The sequence below is a fragment of the Sphaerodactylus townsendi genome, linkage group LG06, assembly GCF_021028975.2.
Source record: "Sphaerodactylus townsendi isolate TG3544 linkage group LG06, MPM_Stown_v2.3, whole genome shotgun sequence".
Classification (NCBI taxonomy): domain Eukaryota; kingdom Metazoa; phylum Chordata; class Lepidosauria; order Squamata; family Sphaerodactylidae; genus Sphaerodactylus; species Sphaerodactylus townsendi.
In genome coordinates this window covers 133376230-133396115 of record NC_059430.1, presented here as the reverse complement: position 1 = coordinate 133396115, position 19886 = coordinate 133376230, and the positions used below count along the sequence as shown (strand labels likewise).

Genomic DNA, 19886 nt, shown 5'->3' with positions numbered 1-19886 from the left:
CCATGAAAGAGGTCTTGTTCTGGCCTGGGGATATTCCTTTCCAGGTTGCCTCCAGTCTGAGGCAGGAGCCTGCTCCCCTCAGCCCCTTCCCCACCCTGAGATTGACCCCTCCCCCTCCGCGCACCTCCAATTGCTGCCACTTGTCACTCTATTCATCCACCCCCCCCCCCCAATCCCTTCCTTAATTAGTGCGGGGAGTCCAAGTTGGTCACTGTGGCAACGCCATCCCTTGCTGGCACAGCATCAGTCGTGCTGAGGGGGAGTGGTGGGGGGTGAAGTTGCTAATTAGTGGCTGGATTTTCCAGGACAAGTGAGCTGGGAGGGGAGGGGAGGGGGAAGGAATGGGTTGTGATGCTCGCCCCCCTCCCCCACTGAAATTAGTCATTTCCCCAACGGGAGGGGGAGAAATTGCTGATCTGTCCATCTTCCTTCAAGGGGGAGATCTCCACCCTCTAGTTTCATATCTTTCCCCCCACCAGTGAAATTCGTGCTCCTGGCCTCTGTGGCCAGGAGCCTAGCAATGGCTATGCATATAGAAACCAATAATTAATCCTAAAAGAAACAGCTAGGGTCTCAGAGTTAGCATGAACTGGGAGGCCTGCTGCCCCCCCCCTCCGCCCCTGCCAAACCCACCCACCATCGATCACCTGCCACACAGAGGGGGCAGGGGCCTCCTCAAGTGAAAGTGTTCCAGCAAATAACTGTATGTGACTCCAGCAAGTGAGCCAAGCCTCGAACTGCAGCTTGGCTCCACCCCAGAAAGCCTCTGCCAGGAGGTTAGTCTTTAAGGGCTGCCAGACTTGTCATTTGTCACAACAGAGTAAGACAGTGCCCCCGCCCCCCCCGGATGTTTAGGGGCAGGGGCTCAGTGGGAGTCTGCTGCCTCAGGGCCTTTTCTAGAGGTGCTCCTGCAGGGCCCATCTGAATTTTGCCCAGGGAGGGGCAGCGGTCTACAGATCCCAACCCCCAGACAGCCCTCAGAGGGTGGGGAAATAGCCGACTTCCCTTTCTTTTCCTGTCCCCTTTCTCTTTGCAGCTCTTCCGGGAAGTGAGGATTATGAAGGGTCTGAATCACCCCAATATTGGTAAGAAGGCCTGGAGAGGAACCTCTTCCCCTTCAGACGGTTGGTTGCTTGTCAGCCAAGCAAGGTGGGAGCGAAAGAGGCAAGAACGTCTTTTCCCCAAGGGTGGGATTGTGCACATTCTGCACTTCCATAGTTGTGCCTCATATGTCCAGAACTTGGCCTGGAAATTCTGCCTCTGAGCACCTTGGCTTTCATTCAGTTCTCAGATTTATATCTTCTATGGCTGCAAAAATGGGTTTATAACAATCCAGTGTAGTGCCACACATGAAGCATCGATGTGGGCCACAGAGACCCGTGTTCTGATCCTCTCCTTTAACTGTGACAATTAAACTGTTGGGCTAACCTGCTTCACAGGATTGTTGTGAAGGCAAAAGTGGAAGGAAGAGAGGATACAGATATAAAAAGTGGGCGGAGAGAAGGACACGTGTAAAAATATATTGGAAACAATACTGCTGGGAATGCAAGGAGTGTGGGGGCCAGGTGAAGGGGCAGGCACAGAGCAAGCCTTCCAGCAGTGCTGTGTGATCTCTCCTCCTCCCCCCCCCCGCCCCCCCACACACATCTCCAAGAAGCAGTTGTGCAAAACAAGCAGCCCAGCTTAACTGGCATGATTTATTATGGTCACAATCTGGCTTTTTGTTTGCACAGAGCTGATGCAGAAGACCCTGTGAACGTGGCCGACTCCTGCCGGTGGGCGGGGGTGCTTATGAAAGGCAGCTGCTGTTCTCTTGAGCTTGTAGAGTGGGGGGCTCCTGCACAAAAACCTCTCAAGGGCTGAAAGACCTGAGGGGCTCTGGCTTGATGGAAGAATCTCTGCTCGGCACAGAGTAGGTCCCACATTTGATCTCCAGCATTGCCAATTAAAAATCAACAGGTTGTGGTGGGCTTTCCAGGCTGCGTGGCCGTGGTCTGGTGGGTCTTGTTCCTAACATTTCGCCTGTCTCTGTGGCTGGCATCTTCAGAGGTGTGTCACAGAGAGAAGTGTGCTACAGCCCACAACAACCAGTTGAGTCCGGCTGTGAAAGCCTTCGACAATAAATGAAAGATCAGATGGTAAGTGATGTGAAGGCCAGAGACCCTGAATAGCAGCAGCCAGTCTAGGTAGGCAGCTTTGACCTGATAGGACGAATGGTCTGATCCGGTCTAAGGCAGCTTCTTCATGTGTTGTGTCTGTGCTGCAGTGAAACTCTTTGAGGTGATAGAAACGGAGAAGACCCTCTACCTGGTCATGGAGTACGCCAGTGCTGGTAAGGAAGCCGGCCCTTCCGGCCTCTGGGCTGTGCTGGGGTTCCCCTGAGGCACACCTGATCTCCCACTATTGGGTCCCCCCCCCCTTTGCTCTGCCCTTGCTGCCCATGTACCTGCTCCACTGGCGGCAGAGTCTGGAGCCATCCCAGAGTCAAGCTAGGAGTGAGTTCTGCTGCCAACATCCCCCGTCTGTCTGTCTGTCACAAGCGGAGGCGGGGAGCTCCAGGAAGCTTGCTTGCCTGACCACCCAAACAAGCAACTGCGCGGGGTGCTTCTCTGTGCTCAGCCCCCTGAATGGCTAAAATTATCTCCCATCTGTTCAAATTCTGCCCAGCCTCCACCCCACAGGAGCTGGTTCTGGGGGGCAGCGCACTGGGCCAGGCTGGCATCAAAAATCTGGGGAACAGGGACAGAGTCCCCTTCCCCCCATTTCTGCCTCCCATCTTAGCACTCAGGTGCCTGGGATGCATCTGCCTGGAACTGGTTTCAGTACAGCTTTAAAGCACTTCCAAATCTGAGCAGGAAGCTGCAGACTACTAGCAGAGTTTAAAGCAAAGTCACTCTGGTAAGAAGAGGTGGTCTAGTAGGCTTCTTGCACTCACTGCAGCCTTCTACCACTCTTAGAAAAGAATACTCTCCACTCAAGATGTTCTTTCCATAGGAAGGTTTTTACTTTAGCAGTTGCAAGGTTACACAAGTCTATTCTATTATATTCTATACAAGACTATAAGGCTATACAGAACTCTTATTTATTTTATTATTTATTATTATATTTATATACCGCCCCATCCCCTGAGGGCTCTGGGCGGTGAACAACAGATTAATATCACATAAGCAATAAATAATTAATATAAATAACATCATTAAAACATAAAATTACAGCGTTCTACAAAAACCACTTGGCGTCCAGTATTAAAACTATCAATAAAACCCTCCCAAAGAGGGGGACGGTAGATCTAGATGTCACAGCTCCCAGGGTGTTAAAAAGGGAGAGGCAAAGAGGGCGCTCACCATCAATGGCTGGCCTCCCCAAAAGCCCGGTGGAACAACTCAGTCTTACAGGCCCTGCGGCACTCTCCAAGATCCCGCAGGGCCCGAACAGTTGGAGGAAGAGTGTTCCACCAGGCAGGGGCCAGGGCCGTAAAAGTCCTGGCCTGGGTGGAGGCTAGCCGTATCATTGAGGGGCTGGGAACCACCAGTAAATTGGCCTCTGCCGAACACAGAGGCAGTGTAGGGACATATGGGGTAAGGCGGTCCCAAAGGTCTTCAAAAATAACAAAGGTCAACACACACAGAACTAACACTCTGTCTATCTCAGATTCTGAACTTAGCATATACAATGCATACATCCAACAGGATACTTTCCCCCTGCCCAGGCAACAGCCTCTCATTGGTCTAGAGCAGGGGTAGGGAACCTGCGGCTCTCCAGATGTTCAGGAACTACAATTCCCATCAGCCCCTACCAGCATGGCCAATTGGCCATGCTGACAGAGGCTGATGGGAATTGTAGTTCCTGAACATCTGGAGAGCCGCAGGTTCCCTACCCCTGGTCTAGAGTTACAGTTGAACCCACCAATCATGTTAAAGGTTAACTGCTCCTTTGCCTCTAGACTGACTGTCTCCCACCTTTGGGGTTGGGCAAACTTCTGCTAACTTAGAAGATGACCTTTTGTGACCCTTTACTCTTTTTTAATATGTATCATGACACAGACACATTCATACAGATGTGTGTTTGTGCCACGCTTGTTTTTTTAAGTGGCCTGCAGCCATAATAAAATGATTGAGGAGCTATGCCGGACAGTCCACCCTCTAAGCACTGGCCAGCTGTAGACCCGTTCAGGGTCAGTGAGGTGACTGTGTGGGGGGCTCCCCTTCCCCCCAGGGCCCTTGGTGAGGGTCTTTCCAGTCTTTCCCCTGCCCTCCTGTTGCTCTGCCTGCAGACCCTGGCTCTGAACTCAGGTGCATGAGGGGCGTTTCCTCCTCCAGGACCCAAACAACATTTTACTCTAGCAGGCGGGGCTTCCATCAGCAGAGCAGAACATTCCTGGCTCCTCCTGTTTCAGGCCATTGTTCCCCCTGAGGGGCAACTGAGGGTCTTCAACAGGGAACAGGCAGAGATTAGGCCTGCCCTTCTGTTAGCATTTTAGTCTGGACCCCACCCAGTGGCAAAGCATCTACTTTGTAGGCAGAGGGTTTCAAGTTTGGCCTCTGGCTTCTCCAGTTGGAAGGATTGGGTCTCCCTGAGACTGTGAATGGGTGCTGCCAGTCAGAGGAAATAAAATGGAGCTTGTTTAGTCAGCCCTCTGATTCAGGCAGGCCCGGAAAGGGAGTCAGCGCTTGTCCTGGTGGAGAGCCCACCCTGCCTCCACACGCCCACGCTTGGCCTTGCTTCTGGTCCATGCGCCCACTTGCGGGGCGTCTCTGCACCTCTCTAAGGAGTGTGTGTGTAGTTTCTGGCAGAGGGGACAGCAGCCATAATGGAGTTAGAGATGCCTGGGGAGCCATTACAGAGAATCCTGAATGGCCCCCTCCTCTTCCTTAACCTGTGTGTGTGTTTGGGGGGGGGGGTGGTCAGATCCAGCTGTCACCTGAGCAGCTGGCCTTCTGATAGGACTGCCTCTGGATCAGCAAGAAGAAAATGGGTTTCCAGCCCTCTGGGGTCTCACTTCTCTTTTTCCTCCTCTGCAGGAGAAGTCTTTGACTACCTCGTTTCTCATGGACGCATGAAGGAGAAAGAAGCCAGGGCCAAGTTCAGACAGGTGTGCGAAGTGCCCCCCCCCACCCCCTGGCTGAGGATGGACCAGGGGGCCCAGGTCTTAGCCCCTGGCTTTTCAGTGTGGGGCGGGAGGTTGCCATTTTTCGTGGTAGAGAAAAGAAGCTGCTCCCTGCTCAGAGTCCTGAAGTCAGGGATTGATTTCCCTCTCTGGAGTGAGAGAATCGATCCAGTTGGCAGCACTCTTTGCCTTTGAAGAACCACTCATGAAATTCTCGGGTTGTCTCGTCTGGGAGTGACATGTTCAAACAGGCACATGATTCTGTCTCTGTCCCACTCCCCCAGATTGTCTCTGCTGTACACTATTGTCACCAGAAGAACATTGTGCACAGGGACCTGAAGGTAAGAAAACCCCCTGAGCTTCCCACCCGAACCTGATATGCAGATGCTTTTGGCCACGTTAAGCATGGTGTCGTTCAGTGGGGTCAAAGTTCCCACTTGGCCCAAGACACCAGGGGGCGGCCTTGGGCACATCTGCCACTTTAAAGCCTCTGTTCTCCCATCTGTGAAATACAAAGAATTATTACCTCTCAGAGTTGGTCGATTCCCCATGGGGAAATTCTATCTAGATCAAACCAAGTTTATAAAGAAACCTTTCATCGGGGTTTCAACCTCCCCACCACAGCATGTATTCTGCAAAGACATTTAGGTCTATCGGATTCCAGAAATGTAGCAATCCCCACTACCACGCGACCTTCTTTGCGGGTCTCTCCTGATTGGCTGGCGTGCTGTGTTGGGACAGGACCTTTGGGGGGGGGGGGGATTTTTCCCTGCTACTTGCAACCTGAGGTTTTCACTTATTTGGAAGGGTGAACGTTTAAGCGTTTAGGCACTTAAGCGGGTTTTTTCTCATTTGGAAGGGTGAACGGTTAATTGTTTAAGCGGTTTTTCGTTCTATGCTAACGTCTCCTCGCGCACACACTCGCCAAGACCAAAAGCAAAATCGAAACCCAGAAGAGGCTCCACGCGCATCACTCAGCACCTGCCAAGTGCTTGTTGGTTGCTAGACATTTGTGTCATGCTCCACGGCAGGAATTTTAAACAAAGATTGGACCCCCGTTCCTCTCCTCAAAATTGGATCGAAAATGTGCTAAGAAGAAAAGTTGTACTTTCAAGCAGGTTCTGCTGGGACACAGGATAAGGGGGAGAACGAGCGCCAGAAACAGGATGAATCCCTGTTCGTCGCTCAAGCAGTGGGGAGTTCCTGCTGAAATCTTGATATTTTGCGTGAGTATCACGCGATTAATTGACCGTGGGGAATCGACCAGTTGTTGTGAACTCCCCAACGTTGGGAGAATCAGCAGCACTTGGGAATTAAAACAGCCTCTCAGCTTTGTGCCGGGCCTGCTATCAAGGAATTATTTCCCAGGCCCATCCACTCACCTTTCAGAAATAGTGCCAATTGGTCCACTGGCCCTGAAGGTCATGGTCTTCTTTGGGGGGGGGGGAGGTCCTTGAGCATTCTTCCTCACTTTCCCCACTCCCACCCCACAGGCTGAAAACCTCTTGCTGGATGCCGATGCCAACATTAAAATAGCGGACTTTGGGTTCAGCAACGAGTTCACACTGGGCTCCAAGCTGGACACGTTCTGTGGGAGCCCCCCTTACGCTGCCCCAGAACTCTTTCAAGGGAAGAAATATGATGGGCCCGAGGTGGATATCTGGAGTCTGGGGGTGATCCTCTACACACTGGTCAGCGGCTCCTTGCCCTTCGATGGGCAGAACCTCAAGGTGAGGCTGAAAAGGGAGTGGGGGCAAGGACAGAGCAGCCAGCTAGAAGCAGAAGAGAGAGGGGAGGGGGGCACAGAATCATGCTTATTTTCTTTGCAAACAGATTTGTTGATCTAATGAAAGGGGGGGGGGCAGTTCCTGAAATGGTAATGAAAAGGGCCATCAAGATGCAGCCAACCTGTTACAGCCCCATAAGATTGCCAAGGCAAAAGACATTCAGGGGTGGTTCTTCCTTGGGGGTCTCCCTTCCAGGCACTATCAGGGACTTCTGAGAGGTGTGAGCGGATCAGGCTGGCCTGGGCCACCAAAGTCCGGGCTTCTTTTCTTGAAATATTTCTTTAAAATGACACGCTGTTTCTAAAGGCCTTTGTGCCCTGCGTTTTGCCTTCACATTGTTCAGGAAGTTTAAGAGCCACTGAATGTGCTGTTTCCCAGCCCACCTGGCACTGGCAGGGCAGTCTGACCTGCTCCTCTGGGCTCAAAGGCGCTGGTGCCCACTAGCCCTTTGGGCATCTCATGCAGGAGGGCAGGCTACTTTGGGGGAATGTGACTGTAACCTGACAGGACTGCCTGCCTCCTCTCCCACAGGAGCTGCGAGAGCGCGTCTTGCGTGGCAAGTATCGTGTCCCGTTCTACATGTCCACCGACTGTGAGAACATCCTGAGGCGCTTCCTGGTGCTGAACCCTGCCAAGCGCTGCACCCTTGAGGTGAGAACTCCCTGGATGGTCCTGGGGAGGGACCATCACATGCCCACCCCTTTCTCGCCTTCCTGGAGCAGTTGCTCATTCCCATTCGTCTGGCGCAGCCGTGGCCCTCCTCCAGAGAGAGATGCCAGGCAGGCATGGCACCACCAACTCACCTCCCTAACAGGAAGCATTTGAGGCCTTTAATTAGCTAATGTCTCCGTGGGATCTGGCCCAGCCCCACTGCCTTCCCTCCCTCCCTGCTCTTCACTGCCTCCCCCACCCCTTTGGATGACGGTAATTTGCCTAATCCACTCATGGATAATTATACCATGTGTCAGGGAGTTAGTAGCTTCCCCATGTGGCAAGCAGGCACTCCCCCCTCCAGCTGTTTCTCTGCAGGCTGGAAAGCAAGAGGGAGGGGCAACTGCACAGGGGCCTTTCCCCTTTTGCTGCCCGGGGGAAGTGTTTGGTTTCCTCCTTGCCCATATGCAGGCAGGACAAGGAGTTTGGATTTATATCCCCTCTTTCTCTCCTGCAAGGAGACTCAAAGGGGCTGACAATCTCCTTGCCCTTCCCCACCCCAAACAAACACCCTGTGAGGTAGATGGGGCTGAAAGAGCTCTGAAGAACTTCGACTAGCCCAAGGTCACCCAGCTGGCATGTGTTGGAGTGCACAAGCTAATCTGGTTCACCAGGTAAGCCTCCACAGCTCAAGTGGCAGAGCGGGGAATCAAATCCGGTTCCCAAGATTAGAGTGCACCTGCTCTTACCCACTGCCCCACGCTGGCTCTCAGGCTAGAAACAAGGGCTTTGGCCTGAAGACTCTGTGAAGTGTTCAAGAGTCACGCTGAGCACTCTCCACGGAGTTAAAGGCAGCTGGTACCTCCTCTACTGAGATCAGAGGAAGCATCTCTCAGGCAGGTTGGAGCCCTGAACCTTAGGCTAAAGTAGGGTTGCCAGCCAACAGGTGGGACCTGGCTATCTCCTGGAAGCAGGCTCCAAATGGTTCCCCTGTAGAAAATGGCTACTTTGCGGGAGGGGGCTGTCTGGCATCCCTCAGCAGACTCCATCCCCAACATTTCGAGGAATTTCTCCACTCAGAGCTGGCGACCTTGGAGGGAGGAGAGTGCGAGGCCCACCTTGAGATGGCAAGGCCTGGGGAAATATTTATGTTTGTGTGTATAGGGTGGGGGTTGGGGGGTTCCCACGGACATTTCCATTCTGTCCTCTGAAATATTTTCTGTTTTGAAAGGAATGATTTTTTTAAAAAGACATTCTAAGATGAGGTTTTGCTCACTGAGAAGATACAGCCTGAAAATGTGTGTGTTAGATTGTTAATATACCGGTACATTGCCATAGGCACTGACAACATAGCTTCAGCTACATGTTTTATCATTTAAATGTGAATAATTTTGGCAAAGAGTTAATAGACTCTGCTGTGTCTGATATGCCATCCGTCCAGATATTCTGCTAGCCCAGTAGTGGCTGCCTGGGTGATTCTGTCCAAATAAAATGCTTTCTTTTGCATCCTGCAAAATTTGTTTTCAACTTCTGTTTTTTTCCTGCCTGTCAGATGGCAAAATTTAAAATCTAGGTACCGGATTGAAGCTCGCTCTCAAATGTTGGATACCAGTATATTTGCAGATTTGCTTGTGGAAAACATTTATATTTAAATTTTTTTAAACATATGCCAAATAATACTGTTATATGTGCTAACTGAATTATAAATGATGCACTTTACATTGTTAAACCTGTAAAATAAGTTACAGTTCAATAGGAAAGGAAGTATTACATATATTTCTTCTACTCTGTCTCAAAATTTCAGTTCTTCCCAATCACAAGTCTTCCAGACATCTAAAAAAAATTAACATCTCTTGGCCTGGTCCCTTCATGACCTTTCCATCTGTTCACAGCAAATTATGAAGGATAAGTGGATCAATATTGGCTACGAGGGAGATGAGCTGAAGCCATACAAAGAGCCCGAAGAGGACTTTACGGACCCCAAGCGCATTGGTGCGTATGCCATGCCCAGGAGAAGCAAGAGGTCTGGGTATCTCTATTGGTGGGGCACGCAGGCTGGCACTGCATAACCTAAGAAGTGCAGAGATCAGGGCCCCCCAGCATTTTTCCTTTGGGCACCATGGTGCCTACCAATCCCTTCTGTGTTGCCCACTGAGTGTTTTTAGGAAGCGGCTGGGGCCAGGTGGAGCTTTTGCCCAGCAAGGCAACTCGTTGACTATTGGATGTTTGGTTGGCCGTAAAAAATGTTGCTTTGACAGCAGCTGCCTCCCAGCATGAGGATCCGCACTGTGTTTCTGAACTGTGTGGCAACCCTTTTGTGGCTGGCTCTGCCTCCTGTGGCAGCCGTTTTGTGGCAGCCGTTTTGTTGCTGCAGGCCCATGCCGTGTCATAATTCCAGATGTGCCCCTGGGCTCAGAAAGGTTGGGGAGCCCTGGCACAGGGTGCCTGCACATCTGTATTTAAATGTATATTCTGCCCTATCTCAACCCTGAGTGGGAACAGGGTTAGAGATGTGGGCCATTTAGTAGTGCCTGCAACTTCATGTCCGCCATGGTCACAGGCTTTCTTCTTTCTTTTCCCCTGGCTGTCTTCAGAAGTGATGGTGGGCATGGGGTACACTCGTGAAGAGATCAAGGAAGCTCTGACCAGCCAAAAATACAATGAGGTCACAGCTACCTACCTCCTGCTGGGCAGGAAGAATGAGGTGAGCATCCCACTACAATGCTGCCTGCGGGGTCGATCGGGGAGAGCCGGGTGCCTGGCTGTAGTGCTGAGCAGCCAGAGAATCTCCGCAAGGCAGAGGGAAAGGAGAGGGCTCTGCAGAAGCCCCTTTCCCAACTCTGCCTGATCCAGGAGCAAGATGGGGAGGGGGAGACCTCGCTTTAAAGTGGCTCTCTCCAGTCGGAGGAAAAGAGGGCATTGCAGAGCTCGGGAAAAGGGCAACCAAAATCAAGGTTGCTGGGCACTTCCCCCAGGTGGAAAAGCTTTGGGAGCCTGGAGGTTCCAAATTAGGGACAAGAAGAAGAAGATGATTTTGGATTTATATCCCCCCTTTCTCTCCTATAAGGAGACTCAAAGGGGCTGAATATCTCCTTTCCCTCCCCCCCCCAACAAACACCCTGTGTGGTGGGTGGGGCTGACAGAGCTCTGAAGAACTGTGACTTGCCCAAGGTCACCAGCTGGCATGTGTTGGAGTACACAAGCTAATCTGGTTCCTCAGATAAGCCTCCACAGCTCAAGTGGCAGAATGCCGAATCAAACCCGGTTCTCCAGTTTAGAGTGCACCTGCTTTTAACCACTGCATCACGTTGGCTCTCAAGAGTGGCTTGTAACGTTCATGCATAGAGAAAACAGGTAGCAAGAGACTCTTCTTCCCTTCCTGCACCATTAAAACTCTGGGGCACCCTGTGAAGTCGATGGGCAATAGATTCAAGACCAACAGAAGGAAGGGAATTCTACATTCAATTAATTTGTGGAATTCCCTGCCACTGGATGTAGTGGTGACCACTGGGTGAGCTGGGAGGCAGCTTCATTGGGGAGAAGTCTACCAAGGGACTATTATTCAAAGTGAGCAAGTGGAATATCTAAGTGTGGGGGCTGCGGGGGGTTGAACCAGAAAAGGCCCTGGCCTCCAGGCCCTACTGGTGGCCCTTCCAAGGCTGCCTCTTGCATGAATCTGGATGCCGGATAAGGTGGACCTGTGACCCAGCCGGGCTTTTCTGGTGTTCTCCTGGGCATCAAGTGAGACCACTGAAGAGATACCCACCAGAGCAGCTTTTGCCCACCCATTTCTGGTGCCGGCTGGCTGACCAGCTCACCTTGCTGCCCGCCCAGCATCAGCAGCGCTATCTTTCCTCCCCCACCTCCTGGGAACTGAGCATAACAACCTTCGTGTCTCCCAGCAGGTGGAAGGGGGTGAGTCCCGGACAGGCAGCAGTCTCTCGCTAGCCCGGGTGCGGGCACCCAGCGAGATCTCCAATGGCACCAGCAAGTCCTCCTCACATACCAAGAGCCAACGCAGCTCCTCCACTTATCACCGGCAGCGGCGGCACAGCGATTTCTGTGAGTGACACTTGTTGTCTGGCCCCACTCGTTACCATCGCTTAGAGGTGGCTTCTGTGTGCCACCACTTAAAAGGATCCTGGGGTCTGGGCAGAGCTCTTATTCCAGCCTTGCAAGCAAGTAGATGGCTTTGCGCCTCTATGCTGGTTATCTCTGGCACCTGGATTGCTTTCCCAGGGCAGCCGGTTGAGTAGGTATTCTCAAGCCTCATCCATCAGGGAAAAGTAGGTTTGCGGCCTCCTTGCTTGGATCTTGCCTGGCTTTGTCCACCCACTCTGCTAACCATCGTGCAGCGTAAGTGCTGCTCTTTGGCCTATTGAGACCCTGGGTTGATCTGGGATGGTGAGCTGTGATGTCCTGTCAGCCTCGGACTTCTCAGGGGTTGAACCAAAAATGGGGATGTTAAGTGCTGCCCATTGACTTCCAATGGCTCTCTTACAGTTCATTTCCTAGCTGGCAGAATCTGTACTGTGAGCAGGGCTCACCCACAGATCTCTTAGGTAACTGGGAAAATGTATAAAGGGCACCCGGATGGTCATATTGACCCTGCACAGATTCTGGTTTCTGGTTTCAGCAGCGTGAAATTCCAGTTTCACACCGATCCGGATGGTTATCCCAAAATAGCCATCCAGGGGAAATCTGCCTCAGTGTGCAGCAGGTTCTTCTGGGTATGGATGGTGCAAACAGACACCGTGTCTCAGCACAGCTGGAGGAATGAATGAATGTGGATGATCCACATTTGGGGCGATTTTTGAGCAGGGGGCGATTTTCAAATGTTGGCCATGGGGCTGCATATGAGCTGCATGGCGCATGGGCCAATGCTCACCACTTGCCTCCCCTGCAGCAAGAGGAGTTACAGTCTCTTCTTCTCCTTGATGTAGGACGGGGTTTTCCGGGCACTGTGACATTAATCAGTGCTTCCTTTGGCACCCACCAAACTTTTCAGAAAATAGGTAGAGCCTTTATAAGGCAGGGGTTTCAAAGTGGAAAGCAGTGTTCAGTTTGGCTCAGTCTCCAGTGTGATTGGCAGAGGCGTAGTGGGGGGAAGTGGTGCCCAAGGCAAAAATGGCCTCGTGGTAGCTACCCCCCCTATGCCTCGTGGTATCCCTATGCCTCGTGGTAGCTACCCCCCCCCCCACACCCCACTTACCTAAGCTGTTGGCGGTCCCGGGCAGCCTGGCAGGGCGGGGCCAAGGGGTGCCGGCTGTGGTCCTTCAGCCTCCACTGGCAGGGCGGAACAGCCTGGCGGGGCCTGGCCTGGCCAAGAGGGGGAGGAGTGTGGAGGAGATTTTCCACCCCCCATGTGACCAAATGGGGGCCCGCCCAGGGCATTTGTCCCCATCTTTCCCTGTGGTAGCTACACCACTGGTTATTACCGGCAGCCATTTTCGATTTGGCTCCTACTCTTGTCGTGACTATTTGGGGTGACGCTCTCCACTCCCTCTCAAAGTTATCCAGTTGCCACAGGGTCAAAGAGATGGGGTTCCCCAGTGTAGAACCTGAGCTCATTCTGCTTCCATTTGCAGGTGGTCCCTCACCTGTTCCCATGCATCCCAAGCGGAGCCCCACCAGCACTGGAGATGGCGAGCTGAAGGAGGAGCGGATGCCCTCGCGCAAGGCCAGCTGCAGCGTTGTCAGCAGTGGAAGAGGCCTCCCCCCCTCTAGCCCCATGGTGAGCAGTGCCAACAACCCCAACAAGTCCGAGATTCCCGATCGCCGCAAGGATAGTGTCGTAAACACGGTGAGTTAGTGTGCTTCCAGCTCTTGGTTCCCTAAGCTCAGACAGTGGAGCCTGTGTTTCCCCCACCCTAACTCTGAGCATCAGGACTAACCCCATGACCTCCAGAACCCCCTAAGCCTCAGGTGTTGGGGAAAAGCAAATGACAGCTTAGTCACACTAACAAGTTCAAGACTCATCCTCTTCCAGCCAGCCCTGTGACTGAACTGAACAGGCCGACAGAGGAGCCCATCAGGAACGGGTAGCAGCTGACTTCGGATGAGATGCCCACCTTCCAAACTATTATTGGGAGCGAGCGGGTGTCGCCTTATTGCAAAAAGGACTTTGCCCCCCTTCCTCCAGTTGGCACTAGCTTTTTGGCTGGCCTCGAAGGTTTGTTTCTGACCTCAGTTCCTTGGCTGACATTCAAACCTTCGCCATGCAAAATGGAGACCTGGCGCATACTCTTGTGTTCTCTCACGCTCACTTGCTGGCTGCCCAGAGCCCAGGTCTTTCCTAGCTGCCCGAAAAGTTCACTTGAGCATCCGGCCCCAGGACAGGGACAGACGGCTTTCAGGACCCCCTGCAGGTTGCTGTTAAGGAAACAAATTGTTGGGGACCAGTGGTGGGATTCAAATAATTTAACAACTGGTTGTTTACAAGCACAATTTTAACAACCGGTTCTGCCAAAGTGGTGCGAACCGGCTGAATCCCACCTCTGCTGGGGACCCAAAAGTCTGTTTGGTGAAAGAAGGTCTGGCTTCCGACAACTATTCTCATGAGCAGCTCCAGCACCTTCCTAGCCTGGATCTCTCTCTCTCTCCCCCCCTCCCCCCCATATATTACAGAACAACATTCCTTCAAGTATGATGACCCGGAGGAACACATACGTGTGCACAGAGAGGCCTGGCGGGGATCGGCCCTCATTGCTCCAAAACGGGAAGGAGAACAGGTGAGATTTGGCAAGAGCTGGGGGCAGACATCTGTTTCTAGAAGAAGTGTCAGGAGGCTGATCCCTGCTGCTGCTGCCTCGGAGATCTCCACCGGAATCCCCAGCAGGGACTTCCTCCGTTTGCCAAGGAGCCCTGGGCAGTCCGGACTCCTCCTGGGGGTGGAAAGCAGGAAAGATCACCTCATTCAGGAGACTGCTTGGAGCGGGGAGGGGGTGGCACAGACTCTGTGCCCACCTTGTGCCAAGGGGATTGGAAAGGGATGCAGGACCTCTGTACTGAGGCCAGTTCTGCGGCCAGCTGACTGCTTGCGGAGACGCAAGGATGAGAGGATGCCCACACCCTCCCTGGCCCACGTAGTCCAGATAGGGACTGCCCACCCCTCCTGCTCCTTTGCTACAGACCTGGTGAGAGGGGTGCCCTTGCTCAGCAACCCCCCTCCCCCAGTATGGAGCAACGGGGAGCTGACAGCTGCTAGCAGTCCAGGACACTGGGCGACAGGAGCCTGCAGTGGAGTTCCTGCACATTTCAGGGAGGGGTTTATTGGCACCAGGGGGAGTGGCCTAGCCCTTTGGGGCTTTGCCCTCTTCCTGAGTGGCAGCTGCTGCACACTGGCCTTGCTCACCCCACCCCCCAACTGCCCATTCCTGTCTCTTCCCATAGACTTTGGCTCCTTCTGGCTTCATGCCCAGTTTCCCCTTCTCTTGACACTGACTGATCCCCAGGGAGAGGCTGGGATCTGGTGGCCGACAGGAATCTGGGCACAGGGGGGCAGAGGGTGGGGCGTAGGGGGTGGGGCAGAGGAGAGACAGCCCTCTTTGGTACAGGGCGAGATTTTGCCCCTTACCAACTACAAATCCTAAGGCTCTGTGGTTGATTGGAAAGGCAGAAGGGCTGAGTGTCGGGTCGAGGGGGCTCTAGAGTTGTCGTTCCTCTTTGGGGGCGAGTTTCCAGGATTCCACAGCCCAGGAGTTTCATTCCTAGTTCCAGGCACATCATGCCTAATATTAGTGGGCAGCTGGTTTTTGAAGGGCGCTCTGCTCATGCCTAGAGCTCTTTTGACTTTGATTAGCGCTTTAGATGTTTCCATGCTCAAATGGAGCCCTGGACCCCCAACTGCTGGGCTGCACATTCAGTCACCACCCTTCTCTCCTTCCCAGCTCCATTTCCAGCCGGGTGCCGCCAGCTTCCCCCTCCAGCCACAGTATTGCCACCTCGTCCACGTCTTCAGACCGTACCCGGCTTTCACGTGGCACCAACATCCGCAGCACCTTTCATGGAGGACAGGTCCGAGACCGGCGTGGAACTGGCGTGCAGAATGGGCCCCCCACCTCCCCGACGCTCTCTCACGAAGCCACCCCTCTGCCGCAGAGCCGGAGCCGGGCCACCTCCAATCTCTTCAGCAAAATCACATCAAAGCTCACTCGGAGGTGAGTGGTGTGGCCCTGCCTGCCTGCCCGCCCACCCAGGGTTAGGAATGTTGGCTGTCCCCCTGCTCCCTGGCCAACAGGTGCTCTTCTCCCCCCCCCCACTCTCTTTTCCCTCCCCCATCCTGTACATTAGTGGCTTTACTTAGCTCCGTGTTCCTACCTGAAAATGGCTGCCTTGATGAAGCCCTTGCTTGTGGGTCAGAGAAAGGGGTGATCCTCAAGGCTGCTGCAGGAGGGGAAGGAGGTAGCTGACTCCCTCTGGTAGCTTCTGAGAGAGAGAGGAAGCCCTCTGGAGAGTGTGCCCCATCATACAACCGTGCCCCTCTGGCTGCCTCCAAAGGGATCAGGGAGCTTGTGTGGGAATACCAGGCCCCAATTCCTCCTTTCTGGGAGAACTGCGTCAGAGTGTCTTTATTCTGAAATTCTTGCTGACCATTGATGGTTGATCGCAGTTGACACAGAGCAACCACAGAGGGTTTAGGGAGCAGCAGTGGTGTAGCGGTTAAGAGCAGGTGCACTCTAGCCAGGTTTGATTCCCTGCTCTGCCACTTGAGCTGTGGAGGCTTCTCTGGGGAACTAGAGTAGCCTGTGCACTCCAGCATACGCCAGCTGCGTGACCTTGGGCTAGTCCAGCGATGTCCAACTCTGGCACCCCAGATGCTCATGGACTACAATTCCCATCAGCCCCTGCCAGCATGGCCATCGTAGTCCATGAACATCTGGGGTGCCAGAGTTGGACACCCCTGGGCTGGTCACAGCTCTTCAGAGCTCTCTCAGTCCCACTCACTTCACAGGGTGTTTGTTGTGGGGGGAAGGGGAAGGAGATTGTCAGCCCCTTTGAGTCTCCTTACAGGAGAGAAAGGGGGATGTAAATGCAAACTCTTCTTCTCTTCTTCAATGCAAGAGACAGGCAGAGGTGTTTTGCCTGCCTCTGTGTAGCAGTCCTGGACTTGCTTTGTGGTCTCCCGTCCAAGTTCTAACTAGGGCTGACCCTGCTTAGCTTCTGGGAGCGGACAAGATTGAGCTCGCATGGGCCACTCAGAGGCCAGCCCAGAGCTCCACCCACCCCCCTCCCCCAGCTCCATGCAGGTCCAGAAGTGACGCCCACCGCCACTGGACAGGAGAGAAGTGAGAAGAGAGATGTGGTGGGGAGGGGGCTAAAATGTGGGTTTGAGTTGAATGGACCTGATTTGGGGGGGGGGGGGATCCTGGGTATATTCAGTGTAGAGCAAGGTTGTCCAACTCTGGCGCTTCAGATGTTCATGGACTACAATTTCCATCAGCCCCTGCTGGCACGGCCAATTGGAAATTGCAGGGGCTGATGGGAATTGTAGTCCATGAACATCTGAAGTGCCAGAGTTGGACACCTCTGGTATAGAGGGTTGGGAATATTCAGGATTTCTGACAAATTTCAGATCCATTAAACCCAAATCTGAATTTTATCAAAAAACAGTTTTGCACCCCCCAACTCAAAATATTGTCGAATAACAGAACGAGCTTCCTGTGGCCTGTTCATGATCCTCCAACCCATGGAAGTCGTGTGGATTTCCCTAGCAAGGAAGGCGTTGCTTGGTTTGCCCACACACACCTTCACTCCTCAGAGGCACCACGAGGTCGCATGCCTGGAGAACCAGCCTCGCCCCGCCCTGATTGGAAGCCCGGAGCCCCCAACCCCCTCGTCCGTAGCCTGATGCCTGCAGCTGGTTCCGCTTCCTTGGTGGCCTGGCAGGGTTTTCTCTCCAGACTAACCTCTCTTGCTTCCCCTCCGCTCCTCCGCGCTGGTTTCACTCTGGCTTTTCTCTATTTCAGGGTCACTCTTGACCCCTCTAAGCGGCAGAATTCTAACAGGTGCGTCTCGGGTGCTTCAATGCCTCAAGGATCTAAAATCAGTAAGTTTGGCTGCTTTTTTCGCCCAGGGGCAACGCCTGCCCTCCTTTCTCCACTGTCTTTGGCCGCCCCCCTCTTTCGCCTCCCCTGTCTCTCTTGTGCCTGTATGGAAAAGCTTGCTTCTTCAGTTTTCTTTCATACTGAGAAAGTTAAAGATCCCCAATGTCGATGCTTCAGACAGCGCTGAACTTCTAATGAAAAAGGTGCCAGGACTCGCACATGACTGGAAGTCATGCCTTTAGCCAAGGAAACCCTTTCACCTAATTCCAGATGTGTGGAGGAAAAGCAGTCTGCATATGCTCAGAATCTCTTGTTCCCTTATGTTCCCAAGTCTAAGGACTAGCACTTGACAAAGCTTCTCTGGCTGAAATGAAATGCTGCAGAACTATAAAGTTTGAAAAGAGCTGAGCTATCCCAGGGTCTCAGGATGGGGGGCTGTGGGGGGGCGGGGCATGCAAGGCTCTGAGTTTCCTGAGGCCTTGTATGGTCTGAAATTCTGACCACTGGACGGCACAAAGCATTGAGAGAGCCAGCATGGTCTAGTGGTTAAGAGCAGGTGCACTGGAGAACTGGGTCTGATTCCCCACTCTACCCCTTGAGCTGTGGAGGCTTATCTGGTGAACTAGATTAGCTTGTGCACTCCAACACATGCCAGCTGGGTGCCACCCGTTGGTCTGCCTGCAGTAAATTCTGCAAAGCTGCGCAGAGCCGCCTGCCTGCCTGCTGCTTAGGAACCCCAGGCCAGCTAGCAAGGCAGGCCCTGTTCTAGTCCTGCTTCTGATCGGGCCTCATTCTGGCTTGCAGGGCTGCCGGCTCCCCAGACAAGTTCCCATCCCAGAACCCTCCCTCTGACTTGCTGGTTTTTGTGCTCCCAGGACAGTGGATCCCGAAGGCTGAGGCTTAAACAAGATGCTGTCAATTCTTCTGAGGTGGGCTGGAGGGGATGCAGCTGAGAGACCCGCCCACTGGCACCTTTGCTCCAGCCAGCTCCCACCTTCACCTCTGTCCTCCTTTCTTTTTCCAGGGTCGCAGACGAACCTGAGAGAATCAGGGGACCTGCGCTCACAAGGTACGTCGCCTCTGCTCTGTTCCACTCGCCCACCCACCCTGTAGTGCGGTGCCTGCTCTGCCTGGGTAGCTTGTAGCCCAAACAGCACGTGGGAGTTCACAGCAATGCAGAAAAGCCACAGAGTGTGGCACTGAGAGGGAAGTTTTGGCTTCCTGAGAATCAGGTCTCGTAAGTTATGCAAAGATATCCTTCAGAATAGGTGGGCTGAGCCTGAGGCACTCTTGGATCACGGGAGGCCGGCCAGCAGGTGGGGGCAAACCTTCGCCACCCTCCGTCGCTCCTGTCTATGAGCAGAAGAGGAATGGAGTATTCAGAGTGGTCTGGAATCCATGCCCTACATGGAGGAGAGACTGAGGGAGCTGGGGATGTTTAGTTTGGTGAAGAGAAGGTGAAGAGCCGTGATAGCCATGTTTAGATATTTGAAGGGATGTCATGTCCAGAGACTAGGACCCAGGAGTCATGGGTTCAGGGTGAAGGCTTAAAAGAGATTCCACCTAAACAACAGGAAAAACTTCCTGACTGTCAGGGCTGTTCGACAGTGGAATGCACTCCCTCGGAGTGTGGTGGAGTCTCCTTCTTTGGAGGTTCTTAAAGAGAGGCAGGATGGCCACCTGTCTGTCAGGAGTGCTTTGATCGTGTGTTCCTGCATGGCGGGGGGTGGGCCTGATGGCCCTTGGGGTCTCTTCCAACTCTATGAGTGGCAGCCAGTACAGAGCAAGGGAGGCGGAGCCCGATGAGGTCGATCCTGCCAGCCACAGCGCCTTCCCTTCCTTGGTGCAGCTTTGTGCGGGTTCTGCCTGGGGCTGCTTCCCACGCATGTCTTTGAGATGAGTGAACGGAGTCCTGTTGAGAACATCAGAATTGCCCAGCTGGCTCAGACCAGTGGTCCATCTAGTCCAGCATCCTCTGGAGGGCCAACAACAGGGCACAAAGGCTGAGGCCTTCCCCTGATATTGCCTCGTTATTCAGAGGTTGACTGCCTCTGAATGTGGAGGTTCCTTTGAGTCACCATAATCCTTCCCTTTTCTAACATTCCGTAGGAAGGATTTTAAAGGGTGGGCTATTTCACCAGGTGAATTTTCCCCCCTGTGTTTATGAATCCAAATCTGTGACTTATACACAGTGGCGTAGTGCCAGGGGTGTGGTGTGTGTGTGTGCGATGCAGCAGGCGCACACTGGTGTGGGGGCGTAGAGAGGGTGTGTGTGGAGGGGGCGTTACGGAGGCA

The 19886-nt window shown here is 53.3% G+C and overlaps 1 protein-coding gene across 5 annotated transcripts in view; it reads left to right on the top strand.

Moving 5' to 3' along the window:
- The window catches only part of MARK4 (microtubule affinity regulating kinase 4), a 39883-nt gene that overhangs the window by 17737 nt on the left and 2260 nt on the right, over positions 1–19886 (top strand). For 2 of the 5 annotated variants that reach the window (XM_048499292.1, XM_048499287.1), the window contains 13 exons: positions 1037–1085; positions 2267–2332; positions 5022–5092; positions 5392–5448; positions 6601–6837; positions 7426–7545; positions 9438–9537; positions 10140–10249; positions 11448–11607; positions 13134–13348; positions 14173–14276; positions 15435–15704; positions 18616–18660. In XM_048499292.1, the coding sequence (XP_048355249.1) occupies positions 1037–1085; positions 2267–2332; positions 5022–5092; positions 5392–5448; positions 6601–6837; positions 7426–7545; positions 9438–9537; positions 10140–10249; positions 11448–11607; positions 13134–13348; positions 14173–14276; positions 15435–15704; positions 18616–18660 (1604 nt within the window). Of the gene's footprint in view, positions 1–1036; positions 1086–2266; positions 2333–5021; positions 5093–5391; positions 5449–6600; positions 6838–7425; positions 7546–9437; positions 9538–10139; positions 10250–11447; positions 11608–13133; positions 13349–14172; positions 14277–15434; positions 15705–17513; positions 17594–18615; positions 18661–19886 lie in introns of all 5 variants that reach the window. The other 3 variants (XM_048499291.1, XM_048499290.1, XM_048499288.1) reach the window with 3 other exon arrangements.